The sequence below is a fragment of the Lissotriton vulgaris genome, chromosome 4_1 (assembly GCF_964263255.1).
Source record: "Lissotriton vulgaris chromosome 4_1, aLisVul1.2, whole genome shotgun sequence".
Lineage (NCBI taxonomy): Eukaryota > Metazoa > Chordata > Amphibia > Caudata > Salamandridae > Lissotriton > Lissotriton vulgaris.
In genome coordinates this window covers 1622608253-1622631815 of record NC_141691.1, presented here as the reverse complement: position 1 = coordinate 1622631815, position 23563 = coordinate 1622608253, and the positions used below count along the sequence as shown (strand labels likewise).

Sequence of the window (23563 nt, the reverse complement as noted above, 5' to 3'; positions counted from 1 at the left end):
CGAACACTTACGGCTCAGGGAAGAACGAGAAGAGAAAAAGAGCCAGAGGGAGCTGGAAGAAAAAAAGACTAGCATACGAGCATGAGCGCAACTTGAAGGAGCTAGAAATTCGACGACAGAACAAAGACCTCGGCGTCTCCAGGCACCAGAGCCCCACTGCTCCGACGGACCCCAAGGTCCACATCCCCAAGGACGTCGTCCGGGAATACTACCGGAACGATGATATCCAGCAATGGTTTAAAGCTTACGAGGTAGCAATGACCTCCCACCGAATTCCACGGAGCGACTGGGGAGCCGGGCTATGGGGTAGATTCGTTAACGAAGGAAGAGACGCCCTGCTGCAACTCCCCGACCACCAGATGACATCCTACGACCACATGAAGGCCGCCCTCCTCACTCGCTATGGGCTCACGCCCAAGATGTACCGGCAGAGATTTCGGGACTGCAAACGAATCCCTGGTACAACGTGGGTGGAGTATGTGAACTTTTTTAGCCGAGCCTTTGAGGGATGGATCAAGGGCAGCCAGGTCACCACCTACGAGCAATTATTCGACCTTATTGTATGGGAGCACCTCTCCAATAATTGCTTTGTCGAACTAAGACAGCACCTCCTTGATAGTAAACTGACCGAACCTCGGAAACTCGCCGTGGAAGCAGACCGATGGGAAAGCACCCGAGTCCCTCGAAACTGGCCCAGCGAGCAAAACAGAGCCTCCCAAGGGCCCTACCGCCACGGGGAGGAGGAGGAGGCCAGGGTCGGGGCCGGGACACCGTCACGGTGCCCTCCACTAGCAACCCCCCGCCCCCGGCCGGAAGAGGTAGCCCTCCAACGCGACCAGGTTTCCGCGCCAACGTTACCTGCCACAAATGCCAGCGACCTGGCCACTACGCCAATGATCCCAACTGCCCGAAGAATCAGAGTCCCATGAACCGCCAGATCACCGCCGCCGCTCTTGGAGAAGAGCCAGGCCAAGAAGACGCCGAAGAGTACGAGCCGTACCAGCCCGAGTGGGAACCAGCTGCCATGTCCCTGGTCTGTCTAGGAGAGAGGGACATGGTCCCGCGGGCGCCCATCCCAGCCAACACGCAGAAATACAGCCAGTGGGTCACAATCAATGGACGCCGGGCGGAAGCCCTCCGTGACACAGGGGCCAGTGTGACCGCAGTCCGCTGCCACCTGGTTACCCCTGACCAGATCCTACCAAATGTACTTTGTCCAGTACGGTCGGCAGACAACTCCGAAAGCCTGAGCCAGATGGCCCGCATCCCCTTCGAGTGGGGGGGGGGGGGTGTCCGGCATGCTAAAAGTAACTGTCTGCGATGATGCCCCGGTGGACTGCCTTCTGGGGAGCGACCTCGAAAGCTCCCCCTGGTCAGCCGTTGAGCGGAGGGAGCACCTGGGGATGCTGGGTCTCCCTGAATGGGTCTGCGTAACGACCCGATCCATGGCCGCCCGCGCCATCCCCAGCCAAGAGGAACCAGAGTGGCCCGAGCCTCCCCCACCGATTGTCACCGAAGAAACCACCCCTGAGCCTGGTCCTCCGGGGTCCGACAACGAAGAACGGGTTCAACCCCAAGACCTCCCGGAGCTGGCCCAGTGGCGCCAGGAAGGTGGCCCCACTCAAGAACAGTTCCGCCAGGAACAAAGAGCGTGTCCCTCCCTCGAGGGCCTCCGACAACAAGCCATAGCCCAGAGCGCAGGAGATACATCAGGGGCCCACTGGATCTACTGGGACAACGAACTGCTCTACAGTGAGCAAAAGATCGCCGAGCTGGGAGCCAGCCGGGTGCTGGTGGTCCCCCTCCGATTTAGAGACTTCCTATTGAACTTGGCACACGATGTGCCTCTTGCCGGGCACCTGGGGCAGGACAAGACGTACAGCCGCCTGGTGACCCACTTCTATGGCCGAAGATGCGGAACGATGTGATAAACCACTGCCGGGCCTGCCCCACCTGCCAGGCCAGCGGGAAAAGCGGTCGAAAACTGAAGGTCCCCCTGCAACCCTTTCCCATCGTCACCACCCCCTTTGAGCGGGTGGGAATAGACATTGTGGGGCCCCTGGAGCCCCGGACAGCACAGGGACACCGGTTCATCCTTGTTCTGGTGGACCATGCCACCCGCTATCCCGAGGCCATACCTCTCCGGACCGTGACGGCGCCCGTGGTGGGCCGAGCCCTGATGGGGATCTTCTCACGGGTGGGCTTCCCCCGAGAAGTCGTCAGTGACAGGGGCACAAACTTAATCTCCAAGTACATGAAGTCCCTATGGCAACAGTGCGGAGTCACCTACAAATTCACGACCCCCTATCACCCGCAAGGGAACGGACTAGTAGAACGATTTAACCGCACCCTCAAAGGGATGATCATGGGCCTGGAAGAACCCCTACGTCGCCAATGGGACGTGCTACTCCCGTGCCTCCTGTTCGCTTACAGGGAGGTCCCCCAGAAGTCCCTGGGCTTCCGTCCGTTCGAACTCTTGTATGGACACCCCGTCCGGGGCCCCCTCAGCCTAGTCCAAGAAGGATGGGAGGTGGCCCCGCAGAAGACTTCCCCTGATGTATATAAGTACCTCTTGACTCTCCGTAACCAGACCCGGCGGTTCAGGGAACTCGCCAAAGCCAACCTCTAAGCCAGCCAAGAGGACATGAAGCGCTGGTATGATCAGAATGCCTCATCCATCGAGTTCGAGCCGGGACAACAGGTCTGGGTGATGTCCCCGGTTGAACCTTGCGCCCTCCAGGACAAATGGACAGGACCCTACAAAGTGGTGGAGCGCAAGGGCCCCGTCACCTACCTGGTGGACCTGGAGTCCCCCCGAAACCCCCTGCGGGTCCTCCACGCCAACCGACTCAAGCCCCACTTTGTACGCTCCGAACTTAGCCTCCTGATGGCTACCGACAGTGGGGCTGAAGAAGACTCCGAGCCACTCCCCGATCTCCTGAAAACGTTCGAGAAAGATGGCTCCGTGGAGGGAGTCCACCTCTCCGAGGCCCTGTCCCCAGCGCAACGCCAAGACTGCCGAGAACTGCTACTACAGTTTGCCGACCTGTTCTCCCTCATCCCTGGGGTCACCCCCTGGTGCCTCCACGACGTTGACACCGGGGATAGCCCCCCTATCCGACACGGGGCGTACAGGGTGCCTGATCGAGTACGCGCCTGCATCCAGTCAGTCTCCAAGATGCTAGCTCTGGGAGTGATCGAGCCGTCCGACAGCCCCTGGGCCAGCCCAGTCGTGTTGATCCCCAAAGCCGCCGCTCCGGGTGTCGCCCCCGAGCTCAGGTTCTGTGTGGACTATCGGGGTCTGAACGCCGTCACCAGGACCGGCGCTCACCCCATTCCCCGGGCAGATGAGCTGATCGACCGCATGGGGGCCGCCCGCTACCTGAGCATCTTCGATTTGACAGCGGGCTATTGGCAGATCGGCCTCACTCCAGGTGCCCAGGAGCGATCAGCCTTCTCCACCCCGGACGGCCACTACCACTTCAAGGTGATGCCATTCGGAATGAAAAACGCACCCGCCACCTTCCAGAGACTCGTGAACAAAGTCTTGGCGGGTCTGGAGGAATTCAGCGCCGCCTATCTGGACGATATTGCTGTGTACAGCCGCCACTGGGCAGAACACCTCCACCACCTCCGGGAGGTCCTGAACGCCCTCCGGCAGACCGGGCTAACAATCAAGGCCAGCAAGTGCCAGATCGGCCAAGGGTCTGTGACCTACCTGGGACACCAGGTGGGAAGTGGCCTGGTGGCCCCCCTCCAGCTCAAGATTGCCGCCATCCAGGCCTGGGAGCCCCCGGTCACCCAGACAGAGGTCCGAGCCTTCCTGGGGCTCACCGGGTACTACAGGCGCTTCGTATAAGACTATGGCAGCATTGTAGGGCCACTTACAGAACTCACATCCAAAAAGAACCCTCAGAAAGTCAACTGGACACCGGAATGTCAGGCGGCCTTTGAGAACTTGAAGTCCGCCATGTGCACCGCCCCGTGCTCCAGGCCCCCGACTACAGCCGGGAATTCATAGTGCAGACGGACGCCTCAGATCATGGCATAGGGGCCGTCCTCTCCCAACTCAACACCGAGGGGGTCGATCAGCCAGTGGTCTTCATCAGCCGACTCCTGCTGGCCCGAGAACAGCGCTGGAGCACCATCGAGCGGGAGGCCTTCGCCGTAGTGTGGGCCCTCAAGAAGCTCCGGACCGATCTCTTCGGTACCCACTTCCGGGTACAAACAGATCACCGACCCCTGCAATGGCTGATGCAGATGCGGGGGGAAAACCCGAAGCTGTTGCGTTGGTCCATCTCCCTGCAGGGAATGGACTTCACTGTGGAGCACCGCCCAGGCCAAGATCACGCCAACGCAGACGGCCTGGCCCGCTTCTTCCGCCTTGGCGAGGAGAGTACCCAAGAGGATGGCTGACTCTCCCTGCCTTCAGCTGGGGGGGACGCATGTTGGACAGGCCTCGTGGCCGGGCTGTCCCTTCCCCGCATGGCGGGTCGCGGACTCCTGCTCCCCGGACAAGAACCACCCCTGCAACCCGCCGGGGCAACCTCCGGCCCTTCCCCGACGGAACCCTGGCTCCTGAACACCACCGTATCGGCTGGCCCGGGTCCTTTCCAGAACCCCTGTCCCCGGCCCAGCCGCCATTTTAGACACTACTCGACCAGGCCTCGTGGCCTCGGGTCGACCTCGGCCTCGGGCCCAGCCAGGCCCCGATATCGAGGCACCACCATCCACCCAGGGGGCGAAGAGACCACTTGGCAGGTCAATGGGAGAAGGAGTGTCAACGGCTCCCCTCCGCCAGGTGTCGATCGCCCCCAGCCTCCCTGGGCGCTGGCTCCACCCCCCTGCTGGGTGTCTGGACTCCCTCATCCCGGACCTCCCGACCTCCAAGTGCGCGGGTCCGGACATCAAAGGGCGCCAGACCTATAACTGGGGCAGCTCCAGAGCAGGAAGGCAGTTGTATCCTGGAGTCGAGAGACACAGAGACGAACTCATCCTTGAAGGCCTGCTGGCGTTTCCGCGGCTCTACCTTTCGTGAACCATCTTGAAGGCCTGCTGGCGCTGCCGTGGCTCAACCTTTCGTGAACCATCTTGAAGGCCTGCTGGCGCTGCCGCGGCTCAACCTTTCGTGAACCATCTTGAAGGCCTGCTGGCGCTGCCGCGGCTCAACCTTTCGTGACCCATCTTGAAGGCCTGCTGGCGCTGCCGCGGCCCCTACTTGCGAACCCATCAGCTCGAGGATTGTGAGCTCCACACCTGCTACCCCCGTACCTGTCCGGTACTGAGACTGTCCCGCTACCCTTTTCCCCAAAGAGACTAGAATCGACAGGATCCCCGTATCCTGGTCCTGCTGTACCGTCAAATACCTTGCTTAACACCTTGGCTGCTATGGGTTTTCCCGCTGGGTGCTGAACTCTTTGAGATCCCATTGTTCATGACAAAGCCAGCTCGTCATAAGCACAGGGCAGGTAACACCCATGACGAGCTGGCTTTGTCATCAGCACTGAAGGGGTTAAAGATATATAAAAGAGTGCAGAACTCATTCCTGTGTGGTGTCTATCTGTGGGGGGGAAGTTACCTGTCTGTACGATTACCGGAGAGGACCCTCACCGGAGGCCTCTCCCCCCTGTACTCGGCCGACCCTTCGGGTCCCCGTCTAACACTATGTGTCTCGGGAGCGAGCAGCGGCGCCATCTGTTTCCAATTATTGCTCCCGCACTTGTTTACATTTGCCTGTCTCGCGATCGTGTTAATTGGGAACAGATGGCGTTCACTTTTGCACCCGACCGATTCTTTTTTTCTTTGAATTTAACTCCGCAACTGAGATTGGCTTTGCATTCTTCGGGCTGGGATTAGTTGGAGATCTGCCGGTTTAAGTTAAGTAGGAACCATGGGGCATGACATCATCTACCTCACTGCTTCAAAGAGCTACTTTGCTCTCCTGCGCCCGGCTCGGCATCTTAAAAATGCCACAGCCCACCTCACCCATAGGTAGGTATCACCACAAACACGTCGGCGGCGGAGCACCGAGGGCATTCTCTCACGTCGAGCCCATAGGGCCACCGTACCCCTTAGAACACAGAGGCCCAAAGGAATACTTGTAACTGATTTGTGTGCTATTAGACCCCACCCCTTGATCAAGGGTGAGGGGCCCTAAAATGCCTGCTCGATGGATCGCAGAAAGTATTTTGGCTGAGTGACGACGCCAATTATATATTCGGATGCAGGTCACCCTTGACATTCAGCGCTGAACCCCAACATTGACCTACAGGAAATAAAGGGCGCATGTTCCAGTGCTCCGAAGTGGCGGACGGGACTGGTAGCGCATAAACTAACAGAACTATAGTGGGAAGTAACAATCAAAGTGGAGCGGCTGGTCACAAGAAAGACAAACACCAACATGAGGAGGTTACGGAAACGTGATCCATGCAGGCAACAAGCGGGCGACTACTCTAATTGCAGAAGTGTGAAAATGAAAACAAACACTTCTGTTAACCAGGGCATGGAAAGGCGTGGGGCTCGTAAACACGCGCCACCACCAGTCATATTTCACTCTACGCGATCCCTGCGGTTCCAGCGAATCAAATATAACAGAACAATGGACTTTATTTCACCTAGAGGCCACTGCTTTTAAAATATAGCACTCCTCAAATGAAAATAAATTCAGAACAATCTAATATTCTTTCTTTTGAACGCATGGTAGTCATTAAGCGCGATGGAACGGTTACTGGGTAATTAAAAGTATGGTAACGATTTGAAGCTGGGGAACGTAGTTACCAACATATCCCCTCCATTGCGACCTGTAAACAAGACCCCCAAGCCTACTAGTCACAGAAGCACCCTTCTCCGCCCAGAGCATTCACGGAGTTACACACCCACCAGATGTCCTCTCTTCCTCCCTGGCCCCCGTATACTCAAACTCCTTCCTCACCAGTTTTTATTCACCCTGTATTGTCCCCCTACGTCTCCTATTACCCGCTGCCCGCTCTCTATGGGAAATCCTGATAAATCTACATCCTGCCACCAGCAGTCTGTCCTGAACTCTGACCTTTCACTGACTCCTTACCTAGACCCTTATGACACACCTGTTCTCCTCTGCAGTCTTCTCAATCCTGTGAATGTGGCACACCCCGTCCATTAAAGGAGACTGCTGAGACACACCACCCAGCACTCACTGACCCTGTACTACAGGGACCTCCTGAGACAGGCCATCCAAGGCCAGCATCCACTGACCATCTCAGAGAATCTGATCACCTAACACTTACCAACCCCCTTAAAGAGTGTACTAGATGGAGACCGGTACCATCTAAGCACCTTCTTTGGGAGGGGGGTGGGGGGGGAACTTTGATGCCTATTCTCCCCCACCCACCCCTTAGCAAAGTACTGTTTTTTTAAAGCGTGCAATGTTGCGCTTAATCTTTTTTTTCTTCAATTTGGGCGCTTGTGCACTAGGTTGCTCTGGGGTCTGGACTGAGCCTCGAAGCCGCGCCTCCGTTCCCCACCTTGGCGTTGCCGGCCCCGCTCCACTCAAACCCCCTTGAGTGGGCTCCTCTCTCCTCACACCTCTCTCCTCCGCCTCCTCTCCGTGCGGCTCGGTGCTCGGCGCTCTGTATTGCTTCTGTCTGTACCAATCAAGATTTGCGCAGACCCATAACTTTCTTAATCCTCTTCTACATGGGTACATGTTTAAGCGATTGTTTCTACGTGTGATCAGAGTTCTGATCCGGCCTCTCACACTTTACCCAGTTTTGAGATTTTGGTCAATCGTTTTTTTACTGTACCATAGTTCTTATATTTTTTTAGGTCGAGGACCGTAGGCTGCGCTTGCGCAGTCTCCGGGAGGAGATTTAATGTTTTGGAGTATGGGGGCTTGAACCCGCCTCTTTCCTCCATTCTCCTCCATTGGCTGGCTTGCTAAACTGAGGCCAGCCATTGGAGGAGAAGGGAGTCACTCCAATAAAGCCCCGTTTCTTTGGGATTCGGGGGCATGTTTTTTTGTGTTCTTTCGACTGCGACGTCATCCGTCACTCAGAACGCCAAAAACACACCCCCGAATCCGAAAATTTCGGAAGTTTGCGGCCGCCATTTTTTTTAAAGATCCAGCCGAAATCCTGCTCCTCCTCGCCGCTACGCTGAGCTCTTGGTGACTGCTGGCCGTGTAGGGAGGCTGACGCGGGTCACGCGCATCAACGCTGCTGACATGACCTGCGGGGATGGGGCACCTGATGCCACTTATACAAGGCGAGACTCTTGCGGGCAAAACACAAGACCCATTGTAATGTACCGACCTGTCCCGAGGCGCTACAGCGTGCAAAAAACAGTTACTATGGCTTCGGACTCTGCCTTTCACCATCGTAAAGCCGATAAAATGAGTGCAGCTGAGGTGGGTAAGACCTGTGTAGGATCTGTTGCACCCAGCACTAGGAAGCTTCAAGGCTGGGTAGCAAGCGCTATGTCCATGTTATTCCTTCTTGATGATGCCCCTTGGTGGTTGCTCAAGGTCGGATGCTCAGGGCTGGACACCCGCTTCTTGCTTTGAACACAAGGTGGGCGTGCTGTCAGCCATCTGCCTGTTTTAGGGCAGACATCTCAAAGGTTTCTGCGGCGTGGGTGTGTGATCGTCGGTGTGTGCGGGGTTGTATAAATGTGAGCCCGCGGGTGTGTGAGACAGTCGGTGCCTCCGGTGGAGTTTGAGCGCGTGCTTGAGTGCGTGTGGCACTGTGGCTCTCTGCTGGTGTGTGAGTGCATGCGAGCTTGCATGTGTCCGCGCAGGTGTGTCTGAGCGTGTATGTGTGTAAATAACGGTGCTTTGGGTTTGGCAGTGTGTGCTAGTGTGCGAACAGGCGTGTGCGACCATCGTCGAGTGTGAGTGCGTGTGAGTGTGTGTGAGTGCACGTCTCAGTCTGCTGGGCCCCACAGCCTGTTCATTCCATTTATTCAAAAACAAAAAGAAAGGAAACCAAAGTCCCATACAAACAGCCCAGGCGGGAAATCTCAGTTTTACTTCGTTCCTGTGTGAAGTTGGCCTTTTGAGGAACGCTTGTGTGTTTCGGTGGTGAAATAGTTCAAACAAGACGGGCACAGACGTGAGGCAGGAGCCTCTGCTGTGATTGCTCTCCTGGGGCCTTCAGGCTGTCAGAACAAACCGGCATCTTCTGTGCTCCGATTATTAATAGCCTTAGCAGCAAAGTGAGCCAGGCCGCGTCACATTTCTATGAAGAGGCGCCTTGTACAAGAGCAGACCCATGGAGTGCTAAAAAAAAACTCAGGGTCTGCTCTCTGAGGTTGGCCTTCCACAGAGTTTTTTTGTGGGTCGCTGCTAAAACTCAATGGGTGACTGAGCGTTTTACATAGAAATAACTCTGAGTGTGTAATAGAACATGATCAAAAAAATCTAGTCCAATATATGTAAATTAACAGCAGCACGTTTAAGACTGCTGGAGATGTGACCCCCTGGCTGCTGTGAAAAGCCTTATACTACTTTTAGGTGGTAGTGCTTGGTCCCCTGCCACCTGGCTGTGCTTGGTCCCCTGCCCGTGCTTGGTCCCCTGCCCCCTGGCTGTGCTTGGTCCCCCGCCCCCTGGCTGTGCTTGGTCCCCCGCCCCCTGGCTGTGCTTGGTCCCCCGCCCCCTGGCTGTGCTTGGTCCCCCGCCCCCTGGCTGTGCTTGGTCCCCCGCCCCCTGGCTGTGCTTGGTCCCCCGCCCCCTGGCTGTGCTTGGTCCCCCGCCCCCTGGCTGTGCTTGGTCCCCCGCCCCCTGGCTGTGCTTGGTCCCCCGCCCCCTGGCTGTGCTTGGTCCCCTGCCCCCTGGCTGTGCTTGGTCCCCTGCCCCCTGGCTGTGCTTGGTCCCCTGCCCCCTGGCTGTGCTTGGTCCCCTGCCCCCTGGCTGTGCTTGGTCCCCTGCCCCCTGGCTGTGCTTGGTCCCCTGCCCCCTGGCTGTGCTTGGTCCCCTGCCCCCTGGCTGTGCTTGGTCCCCTGCCCCCTGGCTGTGCTTGGTCCCCTGCCCCCTGGCTGTGCTTGGTCCCCTGCCCCCTGGCTGTGCTTGGTCCCCTGCCCCCTGGCTGTGCTTGGTCCCCTGCCCCCTGGCTGTGCTTGGTCCCCTGCCCGCTGGCTGTGCTTGGTCCCCTGCCCGCTGGCTGTGCTTGGTCCCCTGCCCGCTGGCTGTGCTTGGTCCCCTGCCCGCTGGCTGTGCTTGGTCCCCTGCCCGCTGGCTGTGCTTGGTCCCCTGCCCGCTGGCTGTGCTTGGTCCCCTGCCCGCTGGCTGTGCTTGGTCCCCTGCCCGCTGGCTGTGCGTGTGTGGGGCTCTGGGTGTGTGTGTGTGTGTGTGTGTGGGGCTCTGGGTGTGTGTGTGTGGGGCTCTGGGTGTGTGTGTGTGTGTGTGTGTGGGGCTCTGGGTGTGTGTGTGTGTGTGTGTGGCTCTGGGTGTGTGTGTGTGTGGGGCTCTGGGTGTGTGTGTGTGTGTGGGGCTCTGGGTGTGTGTGTGTGTGGGGCTCTCTGTGTGTGTGGGGGGCTCTCTGTGTGTGTGGGGGGGCTCTCTGTGTGTGGGGGGGGGGCTCTCTGTGTGTGTGGGGGGGCTCTCTGTGTGTGGGGGCTGTGTGTGTGGGGGGGGCTCTGTGTGTGTGGGGGGCTCTGTGTGTGTGGGGGGCTCTGTGTGTGTGGGGGGCTCTGTGTGTGTGTGGGGGGCTCTGTGTGTGTGGGGGGCTCTGTGTGTGTGGGGGGCTCTGTGTGTGGGGGGGGCTCTGTGTGTGGGGCTCTGTGTGTGTGGGGCTCTGTGTGTGTGGGGCTCTGTGTGTGTGGGGCTCTGTGTGTGTGGGGCTCTGTGTGTGTGGGGCTCTGTGTGTGTGTGTGGCTGTGGGGGGGGGGCTCTCTGTGTGTGGGGGGGGGCTCTCTGTGTGTGGGGGCTCTCTGTGTGGGGGGCTGTGTGTGTGGGGGGGGCTCTGTGTGTGGGGGGGGCTCTGTGTGTGTGGGGGGCTCTGTGTGTGTGGGGGGCTCTGTGTGTGTGGGGGGGCTCTGTGTGTGGGGGGGGCTCTGTGTGTGGGGCTCTGTGTGTGTGGGGCTCTGTGTGTGTGGGGCTCTGTGTGTGTGGGGCTCTGTGTGTGTGGGGCTCTGTGTGTGTGGGGCTCTGGGGGTGGCTCTGTGGGGGGGGGCTCTGTGTGTGTGTGGGGGGGCTCTGTGTGTGTGTGGGGCTCTGTGTGTGTGTGTGGGGCTCTGTGTGTGTGTGTGTGTGGGGCTCTGTGTGTGTGTGTGTGTGGGGCTCTGTGTGTGTGTGGGGGGGGGGCTCTGTGTGTGTGTGTGGGGGGCTCTGTGTGGGGGGGGGCTGTGTGTGTGTGGGGGGGGCTCTGTGTGTGTGGGGGGGGCTCTGTGTGTGTGGGGGGGGCTCTGTGTGTGTGTGTGGGGGGGGCTCTGTGTGTGTGTGTGGGGGGCTCTGTGTGGGGGGGGGGCTGTGTGTGTGTGGGGGGGGCTCTGTGTGTGTGGGGGGGGCTCTGTGTGTGTGGGGGGGGCTCTGTGTGTGCTTGGGGGGGCTCTGTGTGTGTGTGGGGGGGCTCTGTGTGTGTGTGGGGGGGCTCTGTGTGTGTGGGGGGGCTCTGTGTGTGTGGGGGGGGGCTCTGTGTGTGTGGGGGGGGGCTCTGTGTGTGTGGGGGGGGGCTCTGTGTGTGTGGGGGGGGGCTCTGTGTGTGTGGGGGGGGCTCTGTGTGTGTGTGTGGGGGGGGGGGCTGTGTGCGTGTGGGGGGTGGCTGTGTGTGTGGGGCTGTGTGTGTGTGGGGGGGCTCTGTGTGTGTGTGGGGGGCTCTGTGTGTGTGTGGGGGGGCTCTGTGTGTGTGGGGGGGGCTCTGTGTGTGTGTATGGGGCTCTGTGTGTGTATGGGGCTCTGTGTGTGGGGGGCTCTGTGTGTGGGGGGCTCTGTGTGTGGGGGGCTCTGTGTGTGGGGGGCTCTGTGTGTGGGGGGCTCTGTGTGTGTGTGTGTGTGTGTGGGGCTCTGTGTGGGTGGGGGGGGGCTCTGGGTGTGGGGGGGGCTCTGGGTGTGTGAGGGGGCTCTCTGTGTGGGTGTGTGATGGGGCTCTCTTTGTGTGTGTGGGGGGGGCTGTGTGTGTGTGTGTGTGTGGGGGGGGCTCTGTGTGTGTGTGTGGGGGGGGCTCTGTGTGTGTGTGTGTGGGGGGGCTCTGTCTGTGTGTGTGTGTGGGGGGGACGGTGTGTGTGTGTGTGGGGGGGGACGGTGTGTGTGTGGGGGGACTGTGTGTGTGGGGGGGGGCTCTGTGTGTGGGGGGGTGCTCTGTTGGGGGCTGTGTGTGTGGCTCTGTGGATAGCTTTTTAGGTTTCGACTGCAAAAAAGCTGCGCAAGCAGCTTTTGCGCAGGAGAAATCTAATGAGTTACAGTATGTTGCTCTGGAATACGCCCTCTGTTCCATTGGCTAGCTCCATAAATGGAGGCTAGCCATTGGAACAGAGAGGCGTCCGTCATTGCCGGACCAGATTCGGGGGCGTTCCCGAGAATTTTTGGCTTTTGGCTATGTCATGCTACGTCAGCCAAAAGCCGGGAACGCCCCCGAATCTGGTCCGGCCGGGCCGTGCTTACTGCTGTCCTGCCTTCCTCCGTGTCCCTCCTCCCGCCGGCCCCCCTCCCGCTCTCCCCCCTCCCGCTCTCCGTGTGGTCCTGCCTTCCTCCGTGTCCCCCCTCCCGCCGTCCCCCCTCCCGCTCTCCGTGAGCCCGGGGCACATTCTTGTTTCATTTAAAGCACTGAGTTGAAGCGACCAGAGGAGCAGCAAGGGGCGCGAGCGGGTTTGCTGCTGCCTCCGTCCTACCGCTCTGTGACTTGAGCCACTGGTTCCTGGCCCTCGCTCAGAGTTGGTTATCTGACATAATATAACGTCAGGCTACACGTCCAGCGTGCACCATCTGCAAAGGGGAGATCTATCCTTTATGTGGGGAATGGTTCTTAAATTCTGGATCGCATCTCACTACAACATATTAAAAAACAAAATAGCAGCTTCCAGTTTCAAATCTCCGGAATTCACAAACCAATATAATGGTTTGAAAAGCTATGCCAGATACACACTGACTGCTTAAAATGTCCGTCATCAACTGTAGCAGGACTCGTTTAACAATGCTATCGATGCGGTGGGCTCCACCTCCACCACCTGACTGACATAGCAGCCCAGGTCCCTCTGAGCTAATAGGTTACTGTTTCCCAAACCTCAATGGATAGATGTCGGAAGGATGAAATGCGGAGTTGCAGTTTGAGCCTGTGGTTACAGGTAGCAGTCCGATTTCATCAGAGATTGATCAATTCACAATGTTTTCTCAAATACTATGTTGAATTTGATTAACTCTATTTTCTGAAGAACATTTGAATGTTGTGCTGTTTTTATTTTAAAAAGCAAAACTTTTTTAAACAACAATCGTGGTCCGCCATAATGATTTCTGTATCTTTAACCATAGCAGGAGCTATCGCAATTGAAGAACAAGTTACTAATAATGTGTTTCCTTGCGTGTCTTGTCAAACGGGTTCGACTTCTGTTGTGCTTTTATTTACATTTTCTTTATATTTTACTATGGTTGTTTTTAAATCCGAAATAAGTAGCATATAAATGCATATAAACCTAATTAACCCCTGCTCTGCTTATCAAGCACGGCCAACAGGACCGCAGGAGTTACTGATTGTAATCTCCTGACCCCCTGGGGGAATAGGGCGGGGAACGGCATCAGGGAGGGACTCGCATGAGTGTGTATATTGATCGCACTGTTAGAGTGTACGATCAATGTCTTTATCCACATTGGCGTGGGGGGGCTGCAGATGAGCACCTGGCCCCGGGCTAAAAGAGCAACACAGGCCCAGATGGTACCAAGCCCCCCTCCCCCAGCGCTCCTCCTTTTCCAAACTAGCGACCAACAAAGTTCTAGCAGTCTCACCCTCAATTTGTGTTTATATGGATCGCTGCTGTGTCTGTCTCCATGGACACTGTACCCAATATAATAGATTGTAATGGCTCAGAGTTGGTTATCTGACATAATATAACGTCAGGCTACACGTCCAGCGTGCACCATCTGCAAAGGGGAGATCTATCCTTTATGTGGGGAATGGTTCTTAAATTCTGGATCGCATCTCACTACAACATATTAAAAAAAAAAATAGCAGCTTACTGTTTCAAATCTCCGGAATTCACAAACCAATATAATGGTTTGAAAAGCTATGCCAGATACACACTGACTGCTTAAAATGTCCGTCATCAACTGTAGCAGGACTCGTTTAACAATGCTATCGATGCAGTGGGCTCCACCTCCACCACCTGACTGACATAGCAGCCGAGGTCCCTCTGAGCTAATAAGTTACTGTTTCCCAAACCTCAATGGATAGATGTCGGAAGGATGAAATGCGGAGTTGCAGTTTGAGCCTGTGGTTGCAGGTAGCAGTCCGATTTCAACAGAGATTGATCAATTCACAATGTTTCCTCAAATACTATGTTGAATTAGATTAACTCGATTTTCTGAAGAACATTTGAATGTTGTGCTGTTTTTATTTAAAAAAGCAAAACCTTTTTAAACAACAATCGTGGTCCGCCATAATGATTTCTGTATCTTTAAACATAGCAGGAGCTATCGCAATTGAAGAACAAGTTACTATTAATATGTGTTTCCTTGCGTGTCTTGTCAAACGGGTTCGAATTCTGTTGTGCTTTTATTTACATTTTCTTTATATTTTACTATGGTTGTTTTTAAATCCGAAATAAGTAGCGTATAAATATGAATGCATATAAACCTAATTAACCCCTGCTCTGCTTATCAAGCACGGCCAACAGGACCGCAGGAGTTACTGATTGTAATCTCCCGACCCCCTGGGGGAATAGGGCGGGGAAGGGCATCAGGGAGGGGAAGGGCATCAGGGAGGGACTCGCATGAGTGTGTATATTGATAGCACTGTTAGAGTGTACGATCAATGTCTTTATCCACATTGGCGTGGGGGGGCTGCAGATGAGCACCTGGCCCCGGGCTAAAAGAGCAACACAGGCCCAGATGGTACCAAGCCCCCCAGCGCTCCTCCTTTTCCAAACTAGCGACCAACAAACTTCTAGCAGTCTCACCCTCAATTTGTGTTTATATGGATCGCTGCTGTGTCTGTCTCCATGGACACTGTACCCAATATAATAGATTGTAATGGTTGTTTAGTTGAAACTAGCCTTATAAATCAGAGCCGTTGTTGGGATAGCAGTTTAGCACATGCGTAGAACTGACAACGACTTGATCCAATGAGGTTCAGGGGGTTTGTTACACTGTAGACAGTGCGCGCCAAGCTGTCTCTTGAACAAGCATTTGCAATGCAATAGGTCTCGCATTTACGCAAGTTAAAGCTCTTTCCATTGTAAATGACAATTTCTTTTTGTTTTAAAATTTAAAACCAAAATAAAATCCATAGCCATTTACAATGCCAATAGCTCAAACGCGCTTAACTGCGAGACCTATTGCATTGCAAATGCATGTTGTTATAGTCCTCACTTTGCTGGCAGTTGGTTATCCGTAAAGAGTACTCTCGTTATTCGCTTCATCCCATGGGCCCTGCCCCCTCGCTGTGCTTGCTTCCCTGCCCCCTCGCTGTGCTTGCTTCCCTGCCCCCTCGCTGTGCTTGCTTCCCTCCCTGCCCCCTCGCTGTACTTGCTTCCCTGCCCCCTCGCTGTGCTTGCTTCCCTCCCTGCCCCCTCGCTGTGCTTGCTTCCCTCCCTGCCCCCTCGCTGTGCTTGCTTCCCTCCCTGCCCCCTCGCTGTGCTTGCTCTCCTGAGTGTGTGTTGGCTCTGGGTGGGTGTGTGTGGCTCTGAGTGGGTGTGTGTGGCTCTGGGTGTGTATGTGTGTGTGGCTCTGTGTGGCTCTGTGTGTGTGTGTGTGTGTGTGTGTGTGTGTGGGTCTGTGTGTGTGTGGCTCTGTGTGTGTGGGGGGGGCTCTGTTGGTGTGGGTGGGTCTGTGTGTGGGTCTTTGTGTTTTTGTGTGGCATTTGCCAGAGATTAAACTATTGGCATTGTAAATGACAATTCCATTTATGTATCTGTTTTCAAAACCAACATATAAATACAAATGTTGTCATTTACAATGCCAATAGCTCAAACTTTTCAAAAGGCGAAACCATTGCATTGTAAATGCTTGTTTTGTAGATGGCTCTATGTGTGGGTGGCTCTGTGTGAGGGTGGCTCTGTGGCTCTGTGTGAGGGTGGTTCTGTGTAGGTGGCTCTATGTGAATGGCTCTGTGTGGGTGGCTCTGTGTGGGTGGCTCTGTATGTGTGGCTCTGTGTGGGTGTAAATGCAATAGGTCATGCATTTGCGAGCGATTAAGCTATTGGCATTGTAAATGACAATGCTATTTATTTAACGATTAAGCTATTGGCAATATAAATGGCAATGCCATTTATTTATGATTTAAAAAAAAAAAAGTCATGAGCAATGCTAATAGCTCTACCTTTAATAATGCGGAGACCATTGCATTGTAAATGCTTGTTTAATATTTAGATCACCTAGGAAAGGTATTCCTGTCAATATGTTGATATTTCTTAGCTTCCAGTTGCAGCAAGTTGAAATGTTGGCTTTTGTTCATGCTGCAATGAATAGCACAGCCTACCCTCCTCGCAGTAAACCCATTACACACAGGGGACGTGACTGTTGTGCTACACCGCTTCGGTGCATCTGAAATAAATGATTGTCATATTATTTGTGTCCTGGTTTTGAGACGTTCTGCCATGCTCTGGTAGGGTATGAAAATAAACCCATCAAGTGTTCCGATTTTTTTATTAAAAAATGTTTATATAGTGAATCGTTAGTTTTAACACATTGGCATAATTACTGCATTTTTAGCATTTTATTTTCTGATATTGTTGCTCCGGCAATAAAAGAAGCATAACACCGCATAACGTATATGTTAGCAACAGCAGGCGTGGTTTCAAAGCTACTGCTGCAGACTTTAAATCTGGTGAAGCAGTTTCCTGTCGCCATTAACATATGTGAGCAGTTCAAAAACTACAATGCTTGAAAGGTAGCCTACAGGCATACGTTTGTTTTGCTTGCAGTCTCCCTAACACCGCCCACATTGCCACGTACCGCTACACGTAGTAAAACCTGTAAATGCTAAGCACCCAGAATAATGTGCTGCATGGCTAAAAACTCATAGGGTCCGAAAGGCGAGACCTATTGGCTATGCTAATGCTTGTTTATATTCCTTACTTCACTAACATAGCAAGGCACCGTTAATTTAGAACATTCTTTCCACATCTCATAGCTGACCACCCAGTACCCTGAATTTCCAGCAAAAGTCAGCTAATAATAGTGATCTGTCCGTTTTTAGCACACCTTGTGACCAGAGCCTAAGTCAATGAAATATTATTTACCTTCAGTTATACACTCAACAGTCACATTGTATAATATTTGTGTGATCTCTTATGAGTGATTATAAACTGTGAGGTCTCATTGCCAACCCACCTCCTGTTCCCATATCAAACAGTGGTAGATAATGTCTATTTGCTGGTAATAACAAGATCAGACCTTATAGGTTAGAAAGCGCATTAGTCGAAAGTATTTTAGTTTTAGATTTTATTTTCGTATTTGACAAGCAGATTTATCAAATTTCAAGACTTTGCCGTCCAGTTTTGTGGCGGATTTGAGATAGTGCTAGGTGATTTCAGCATTGAAGATCACGCAACCAACCTCTGCACCAGTGATCTTGCTGCACTAACTCCCCCTCCCCCATCCCCCCTTTAATCGTTTTTGCCTTGTTTGAATGGTATGTTCGGTGCCGCTCCGCAATTCCCAAGTCCTGCATGGGTACTGCGTTTTAGATTTCTCTTCCACCACTGCACCATTCAGGTTTCTTCGGACATTTTCTGTTGTAAATTTGTTCTTTGTTTCCCTTGCCTTATCATACGCCCAACTCTCTAGATTCACTCCTTGCTTGTGCTTCCAGATCATTGCTTTGCCCTGTTTAGGTTCCTTGTCTGTCCCTTTTTTCATTTTTCTTTGTTCTGTTTTTATATAAACTGCTGCTGAATTGTTTTCCATTTTCTAATGCGGTAAACGCATAGTGGACCTCCCACATTTCATTCCTACATCACAGCTACCAGTATTGTTGCATTTCAGTTCTCCCTTTATATGTCTGCCATGGAAAAGTACCTGCATTCACAATCAATATGCAACATTGTCGTGTTTTTAGATTGTTGTCTTCATTTCTCAGTTTATGAATTGAGAATAGATTGTGTCTGCCCTTTCTGCCCACAAACTGGATGGTATAAGTTACTGACGGTTGGGCAGGTTTTCAGGTTTGCAAAATACCACGTCATTGCATTTACCCAAAGTTTCTGAGGTGTGGTTCACATTGTAATGATTGTAACTTATTGACAAGATTTTTGTGAAATATTTAAGCAAAATAAAAAATCAAGCAGAATATAGTTTTGAAAACACAAACGGGTGTATTCCAGGTCCTGAATTTGTAAAGGCATACTTTTTTTATTTTATACTATTTTCTACTGATTAATTTGGTTTTATGTTTTAACATTGCAGTCCCCTTATTTTAAATGAGTGCTTTGCTTTTAGATGGAGAAGAGAAGACCTACGGTGGGTGTGAAGGTCCTGATGCTATGTATGTCAAATTGATTTCATCTGATGGACATGAGTTTATTGTGAAAAGAGAGCATGCACTGACATCAGGAACAATAAAAGCTATGTTGAGTGGCCCAGGTAAGCTCAAGTCTTCTATAATTTTGGTCAAGGAAATTCATTGCTTCCACAACATACCCAAGTGATTTGTACATTTTGTGACACAATCATTGCCATTTCAAATAAGTTGCTTTTTGTGGAAATGGACACGAGGCCCAGGGAGGCACCTGTTGTTCTGGATCATGGTCTCTAAGCTGGTTGGTTTTCACTTCGACTAAGCAAGTGTGCTGCCATAATAAAATATTGTGTTTTTCAATTATAAGTATATGCATACTAGAACAACTGGACAGTGCTACTGGCACTACACTGCACCGTTTTGCCTCCGAGGTGTACAGAGGGTACCTTGGAACCCCTACCCTTTTGTGAATGTAAAAAAGCAAGTTTGTTGAGTGGGCAGTGTTCTCTTTAACCACTAGCATGTCTTAAACCATTTTTTATTTAAAAACATTTTTTAATGCAGTCTCATTTCTTCAAAGGAAGCCTTAAAAAAAACTTTATTTAAATGTAGTCTGGGGTATGATGTTACACTGACCATAGCAGGCTGCCATCTATGTAATGGCATCCAGTTGAAGTGAGTCTCAGTTTGCAACCTACTTCATGAATAATGAGGTATGTTGCGTTGCAGCTCACTCTGAATGGTTAACCGCATCGCTGCGGCGGTTATTTTCGCGCTACGCGGCTTTTTTCTAAAAGCCGCGTTAGATGACGAGCTCAGTGGGGTGGGGGGGGGGTCCCAAAACGTGTTTTTCCCATACGGTTTCCCAAATGGATTTTAGACATGACTACAGCCCAAACCGCTGAATGGAATTACTCCACATTTGCCAGAAAGCTAGATCTTGGTCCAGAAAGACTGATTTTTAGGTTGTGCCTAGCAGATCGCATTCGTTGCTGTGCGAGACGTGGTATATATATTCAGTACATGGACTTCAAGCCGGCCCATCGCTTGTTATGTGTTCCCAGTGCCTTTCTAAAGCCCTTACTTTTGAATGGTAAATCATGCTCATTTGTCCCTCCTTTTTGGTCTGTCGTTTCATCTCATAACGACTGGCCCTGTTACAAGGCCCATTTTGCTTCTCTCCATTTCAGTTAATTTCGTACACTATTTTTTCCGATTGCCTGCTTCTTGTTCTGGAAATTTTGCAAACGTGAGCAGCAGACCAGCATTACTGCTTTCCCCTCCCATCCACTGTTTCTTCATGTGTTCTCCCCTTCGCACCTTAGCTTTCACTTATGATCTACAGAGTCTGGGTCACTGAAGATCGAGTTGAGCAGTCACAAAGTTAGAATGTAAGAAATTTGACTTTACTCGCAAGTTCCCTTTCACCCAATCTTTAGTATTTAGCATTCATTGTGCTGCACTTGCTTGTAGCTCCGTTTCTGTAAACAGGGCTGTAAATCTTGTTGGTCACAAATATGGCAGCTGGGTCTGTTCCCAGTGTTATTACTTATTCTTAGCCCTCTAGCCAGTGCTACAACTGCATTTCTGTTGCCAGTGGTAATTCCTCATTCTTAGACCTCTAGCCAGTCCTGCTAGCCGTTTCCCTGGTCCCAGTGGTAATTCCTTATTCTTGGTACTGTAATTCCCTGTTTTTAGTTCTCTGGGCAGTGCTGCAGCTGCATCTCTGTTCCCAATGTAATTCCTTTTGTTTAGTCCTCTAGCCAGTGCTGATAACAGCTTCCCTGGTCCAAGTGGTAATTCCTCATTCTTAGTCCTCTAGACAATGCTACAGCTGCTTCTCTCTTCCCAGCGGTAATTCCTCATTCTAAGTCTTCTAGGCAATGCTGCAGCTGCTCCTGTGGTCCCACTGGTAATTCTGGTCCCACTGATTATTCCTCATTCTTAGTCCTCCAGGCAGTGCTGCTAGCTCCTTTTTTGCTCCAGTCAGTAATTCCTCATTCTAATTCCTCTAGACCGTGCTGCTGGCTGCTACTCGGGCCCCTCTGTAATTCCTCATTCTAAGTTATCTAGGGAGTGCTGCAGCTGTGTCTCTGTTCCCAGTGGTAATTCCTCATTCTTAGTCCTCTAAGCAGTGTTGCTAGCTGCTTCTCTGGTCCTTTTGATAATGCCTCATTCTAAGTCCTCTAGACAGTGCTGCTAGATTCTTCTCTGGTCCCATCAGTACCTCCCCTTTTCTAAATCCTCTAGGCAGTGCTGCAGCTGTGTTGCTGTTCATACATCCACTGCACTCCAAACCAAAATACAGATAACATTGTCATTTACAACCCCAACAGGTCTAAGTCAGACAAATGCAAGACCCATTGCATTGCCCAATGCTTGTTGTAATTTGATGTAAATCTGTTCAGTAGTTTTGGAGTTACTAAAGTATTCATGTATATCTAGAGACACAGATCCTCGGCAGATCACACACCAACAACAATGCCCTGATTGGCTGGATGCAACCTGGGATGAAAGTTGCGCCCGCCATTGTATGTATCGGGACAAGGTTTCAGGGGAGAAAAATAAAATGTAAAAGTGATAGAAGGGGTCAGGGTAGAGGTACCCTGACCCTATGAAGGGTTATGGGAGGGACCCCTCGTGGGCAAGAAAGTGTCCAAATGTTGTTGTATTTTTTAAGCATGCAAGGATCCGCCCGGATTCTGGTGGATCTGCGGATCCAGACCCCAATAAAAAAAAAAAGACTAACACCCACTAACAGTCCTACTCACACACCTGCTTACACACAATTACTCACACTCCTGCCCATTCACTGGCCCACACACACCTACTTACACACCCATATAGCCACTCGCACACCCACAAACAGGCAGTCATACACTTAAGAAATTGCAATAGCATATGTTGATATTAAATGTGTGTTTTAGTATCGAATGTTTTCAGTATATCCGGCAGACCTCTTTGTCTGAGGATTCACAACAGATCCTCGTATCCATAAAATTTATTTTAAAAAGATAGACTTGGTGCCTTGCATTTATTGAAAGACTACATAAGTTACCGTACCTTATTTGTAATATTTTAGTTTTAAAATATATAAGAATGAATGTATGATTAGGAATAATTTGTATGAAATATTAATATGAATTATGAATTTTGAGAAAAAAATGATGCTGCTGTTTTTTCCCCAATACAAATAAAAGAATGAATAAATGAATACAATTTATTTATAGCACTGTGAAAATATATTTATTAGTAAATTGAACTTCAAATCATAATGCAATTTATATTATTTAAAAAACTGTGAAATACACTAAAAAAGCAAAAGGTTATAGGGACAATAGAATTAAAAAGCGTAAGCATTTACTGAAAATAGTGACATTCTAGTTAGGAAATATAATTTTTTTTTTTTTAAATCCTAGAAAGTCACTAAAAACCCAAAGATTACAGGGACGTTATGATTGGGTTAGGTTTTTGCAAGCACAAAACCGTAGACATTTAGAAGTTATAGTTGTCTCAAGTAACTGTAACTCTCCTTCGCCATGCATGGTCAATTGCCCCACATATTAAATTAGTCATGACCTATTCTGTGACATCTTTAATAATATCACTGCAGAAATGAGATAACTGCGCATTGCGAGGGTGTGAGTTGGTGTGAGTTATAGTTACTTGAGAACTATAACTGCTGAATTTCTATGATTTATGCGGGTAAAATCTGAATTATAACATCCCTGTAACCTTTAGGGTTATTTTCAGTGAATGTCTAAGGTTTAAAAAAATTCTATTTCCTAACAATCACGTCCCTGTAACCTTTTGTTTTTTTTTCTTTTCCAGTGAATGGATGCGCATGGATGGATGTGTGTATGTGTGTGTATATATATATATATATATATATATATATATATATATATATATATATATATATATAATGTTTGTCTGTATGGGTTTGTGGGTGTGTATATATCTATATACATTTGATGGCATGCACATAGCTTCATGATGCCACAGAGCACTTTACTTGGAGCACAAGTTTACTATGAGTGCTTCATAGAACGTTATTCACAGGAGTGTAATTGAAGCATAATAGAGTTTTGTAACTCTTTTTGTGGGTTACATTTGTAAAGCAATGCAACTTTCTAATCATACATTGCCTAGAACATTTTAGGTCCTGTATAATCAAAAACATGGGCAAATTTTTCGTTTAGTGTTTGTCTGCATAAGAAAAACGTTTCAGAATGTTGCAGTTGTTGGATTTAAACAGACATCTTAACGTCATCTTGTTTTGTTTTTCAGGGCAATTTGCTGAAAATGAAACCAATGAAGTAAATTTTAGAGAGATTCCTTCCCATGTGCTATCTAAAGTGTGTATGTATTTTACCTATAAAGTGCGCTACACTAACAGTTCCACAGAAATACCAGAATTCCCAATTGCACCTGAAATTGCACTGGAGCTGCTGATGGCCGCAAACTTTCTAGACTGTTAAAATAAAGATTTTTAAAACAATTTTTTTCTGTATATAATGCTTGTGCTCTGGTTAACACTTTTATGTCTTACCTTGTGGCATGTGGTGCATATGTATTTGCCAAGTGTAATATACATCACAGAACAGGGTATTTCTTTGTCTATTTGCAATAGTCATTTGTTTTGCGTCTTTAAAAAGACAAATATTTAAATGGTTGATATTAATAAACTGAGAACATTTAGATAGGTATGATTTGCTGTATCTATTAGTCACTTTTTGCGTAATGACCGGTTTGACACAAACACCTGCTTGAAACGGAGACTTTAAAGTATGATATTAAAGCTTGGTAACCTCACTGGGTCCTTCTTCTTTCTTTATCGGTTGAATTGTGTGAAATAGACCACTTGATCCTTATTTGCGAGGTCCTGTAAGGAATTTGTAGCAAAGGCAACGGTAACATTTTTAGGTCGATGCTCCCCAGCGAAAAGACCTATTGTTATCCACTTGCTGGGAAAGTGGGACAGGGG

General features: G+C 50.9%; 1 protein-coding gene across 3 annotated transcripts in view; it reads left to right on the top strand.

The window, feature by feature from the left end:
• Positions 1-23077, top strand: part of ELOC (elongin C) — a 47418-nt gene extending 24341 nt beyond the window's left edge. For all 3 annotated transcript variants that reach the window (XM_086965890.1, XM_086965891.1, XM_086965892.1), the window contains exons 3-4: positions 18558-18701; positions 22867-23077. In XM_086965890.1, the coding sequence (XP_086822016.1) occupies positions 18558-18701; positions 22867-23057 (335 nt within the window). In that variant the 3' untranslated portion in view covers positions 23058-23077. The remainder of the gene's footprint in view (positions 1-18557; positions 18702-22866) is intronic.
• Positions 23078-23563: the final 486 nt, after the last annotated feature.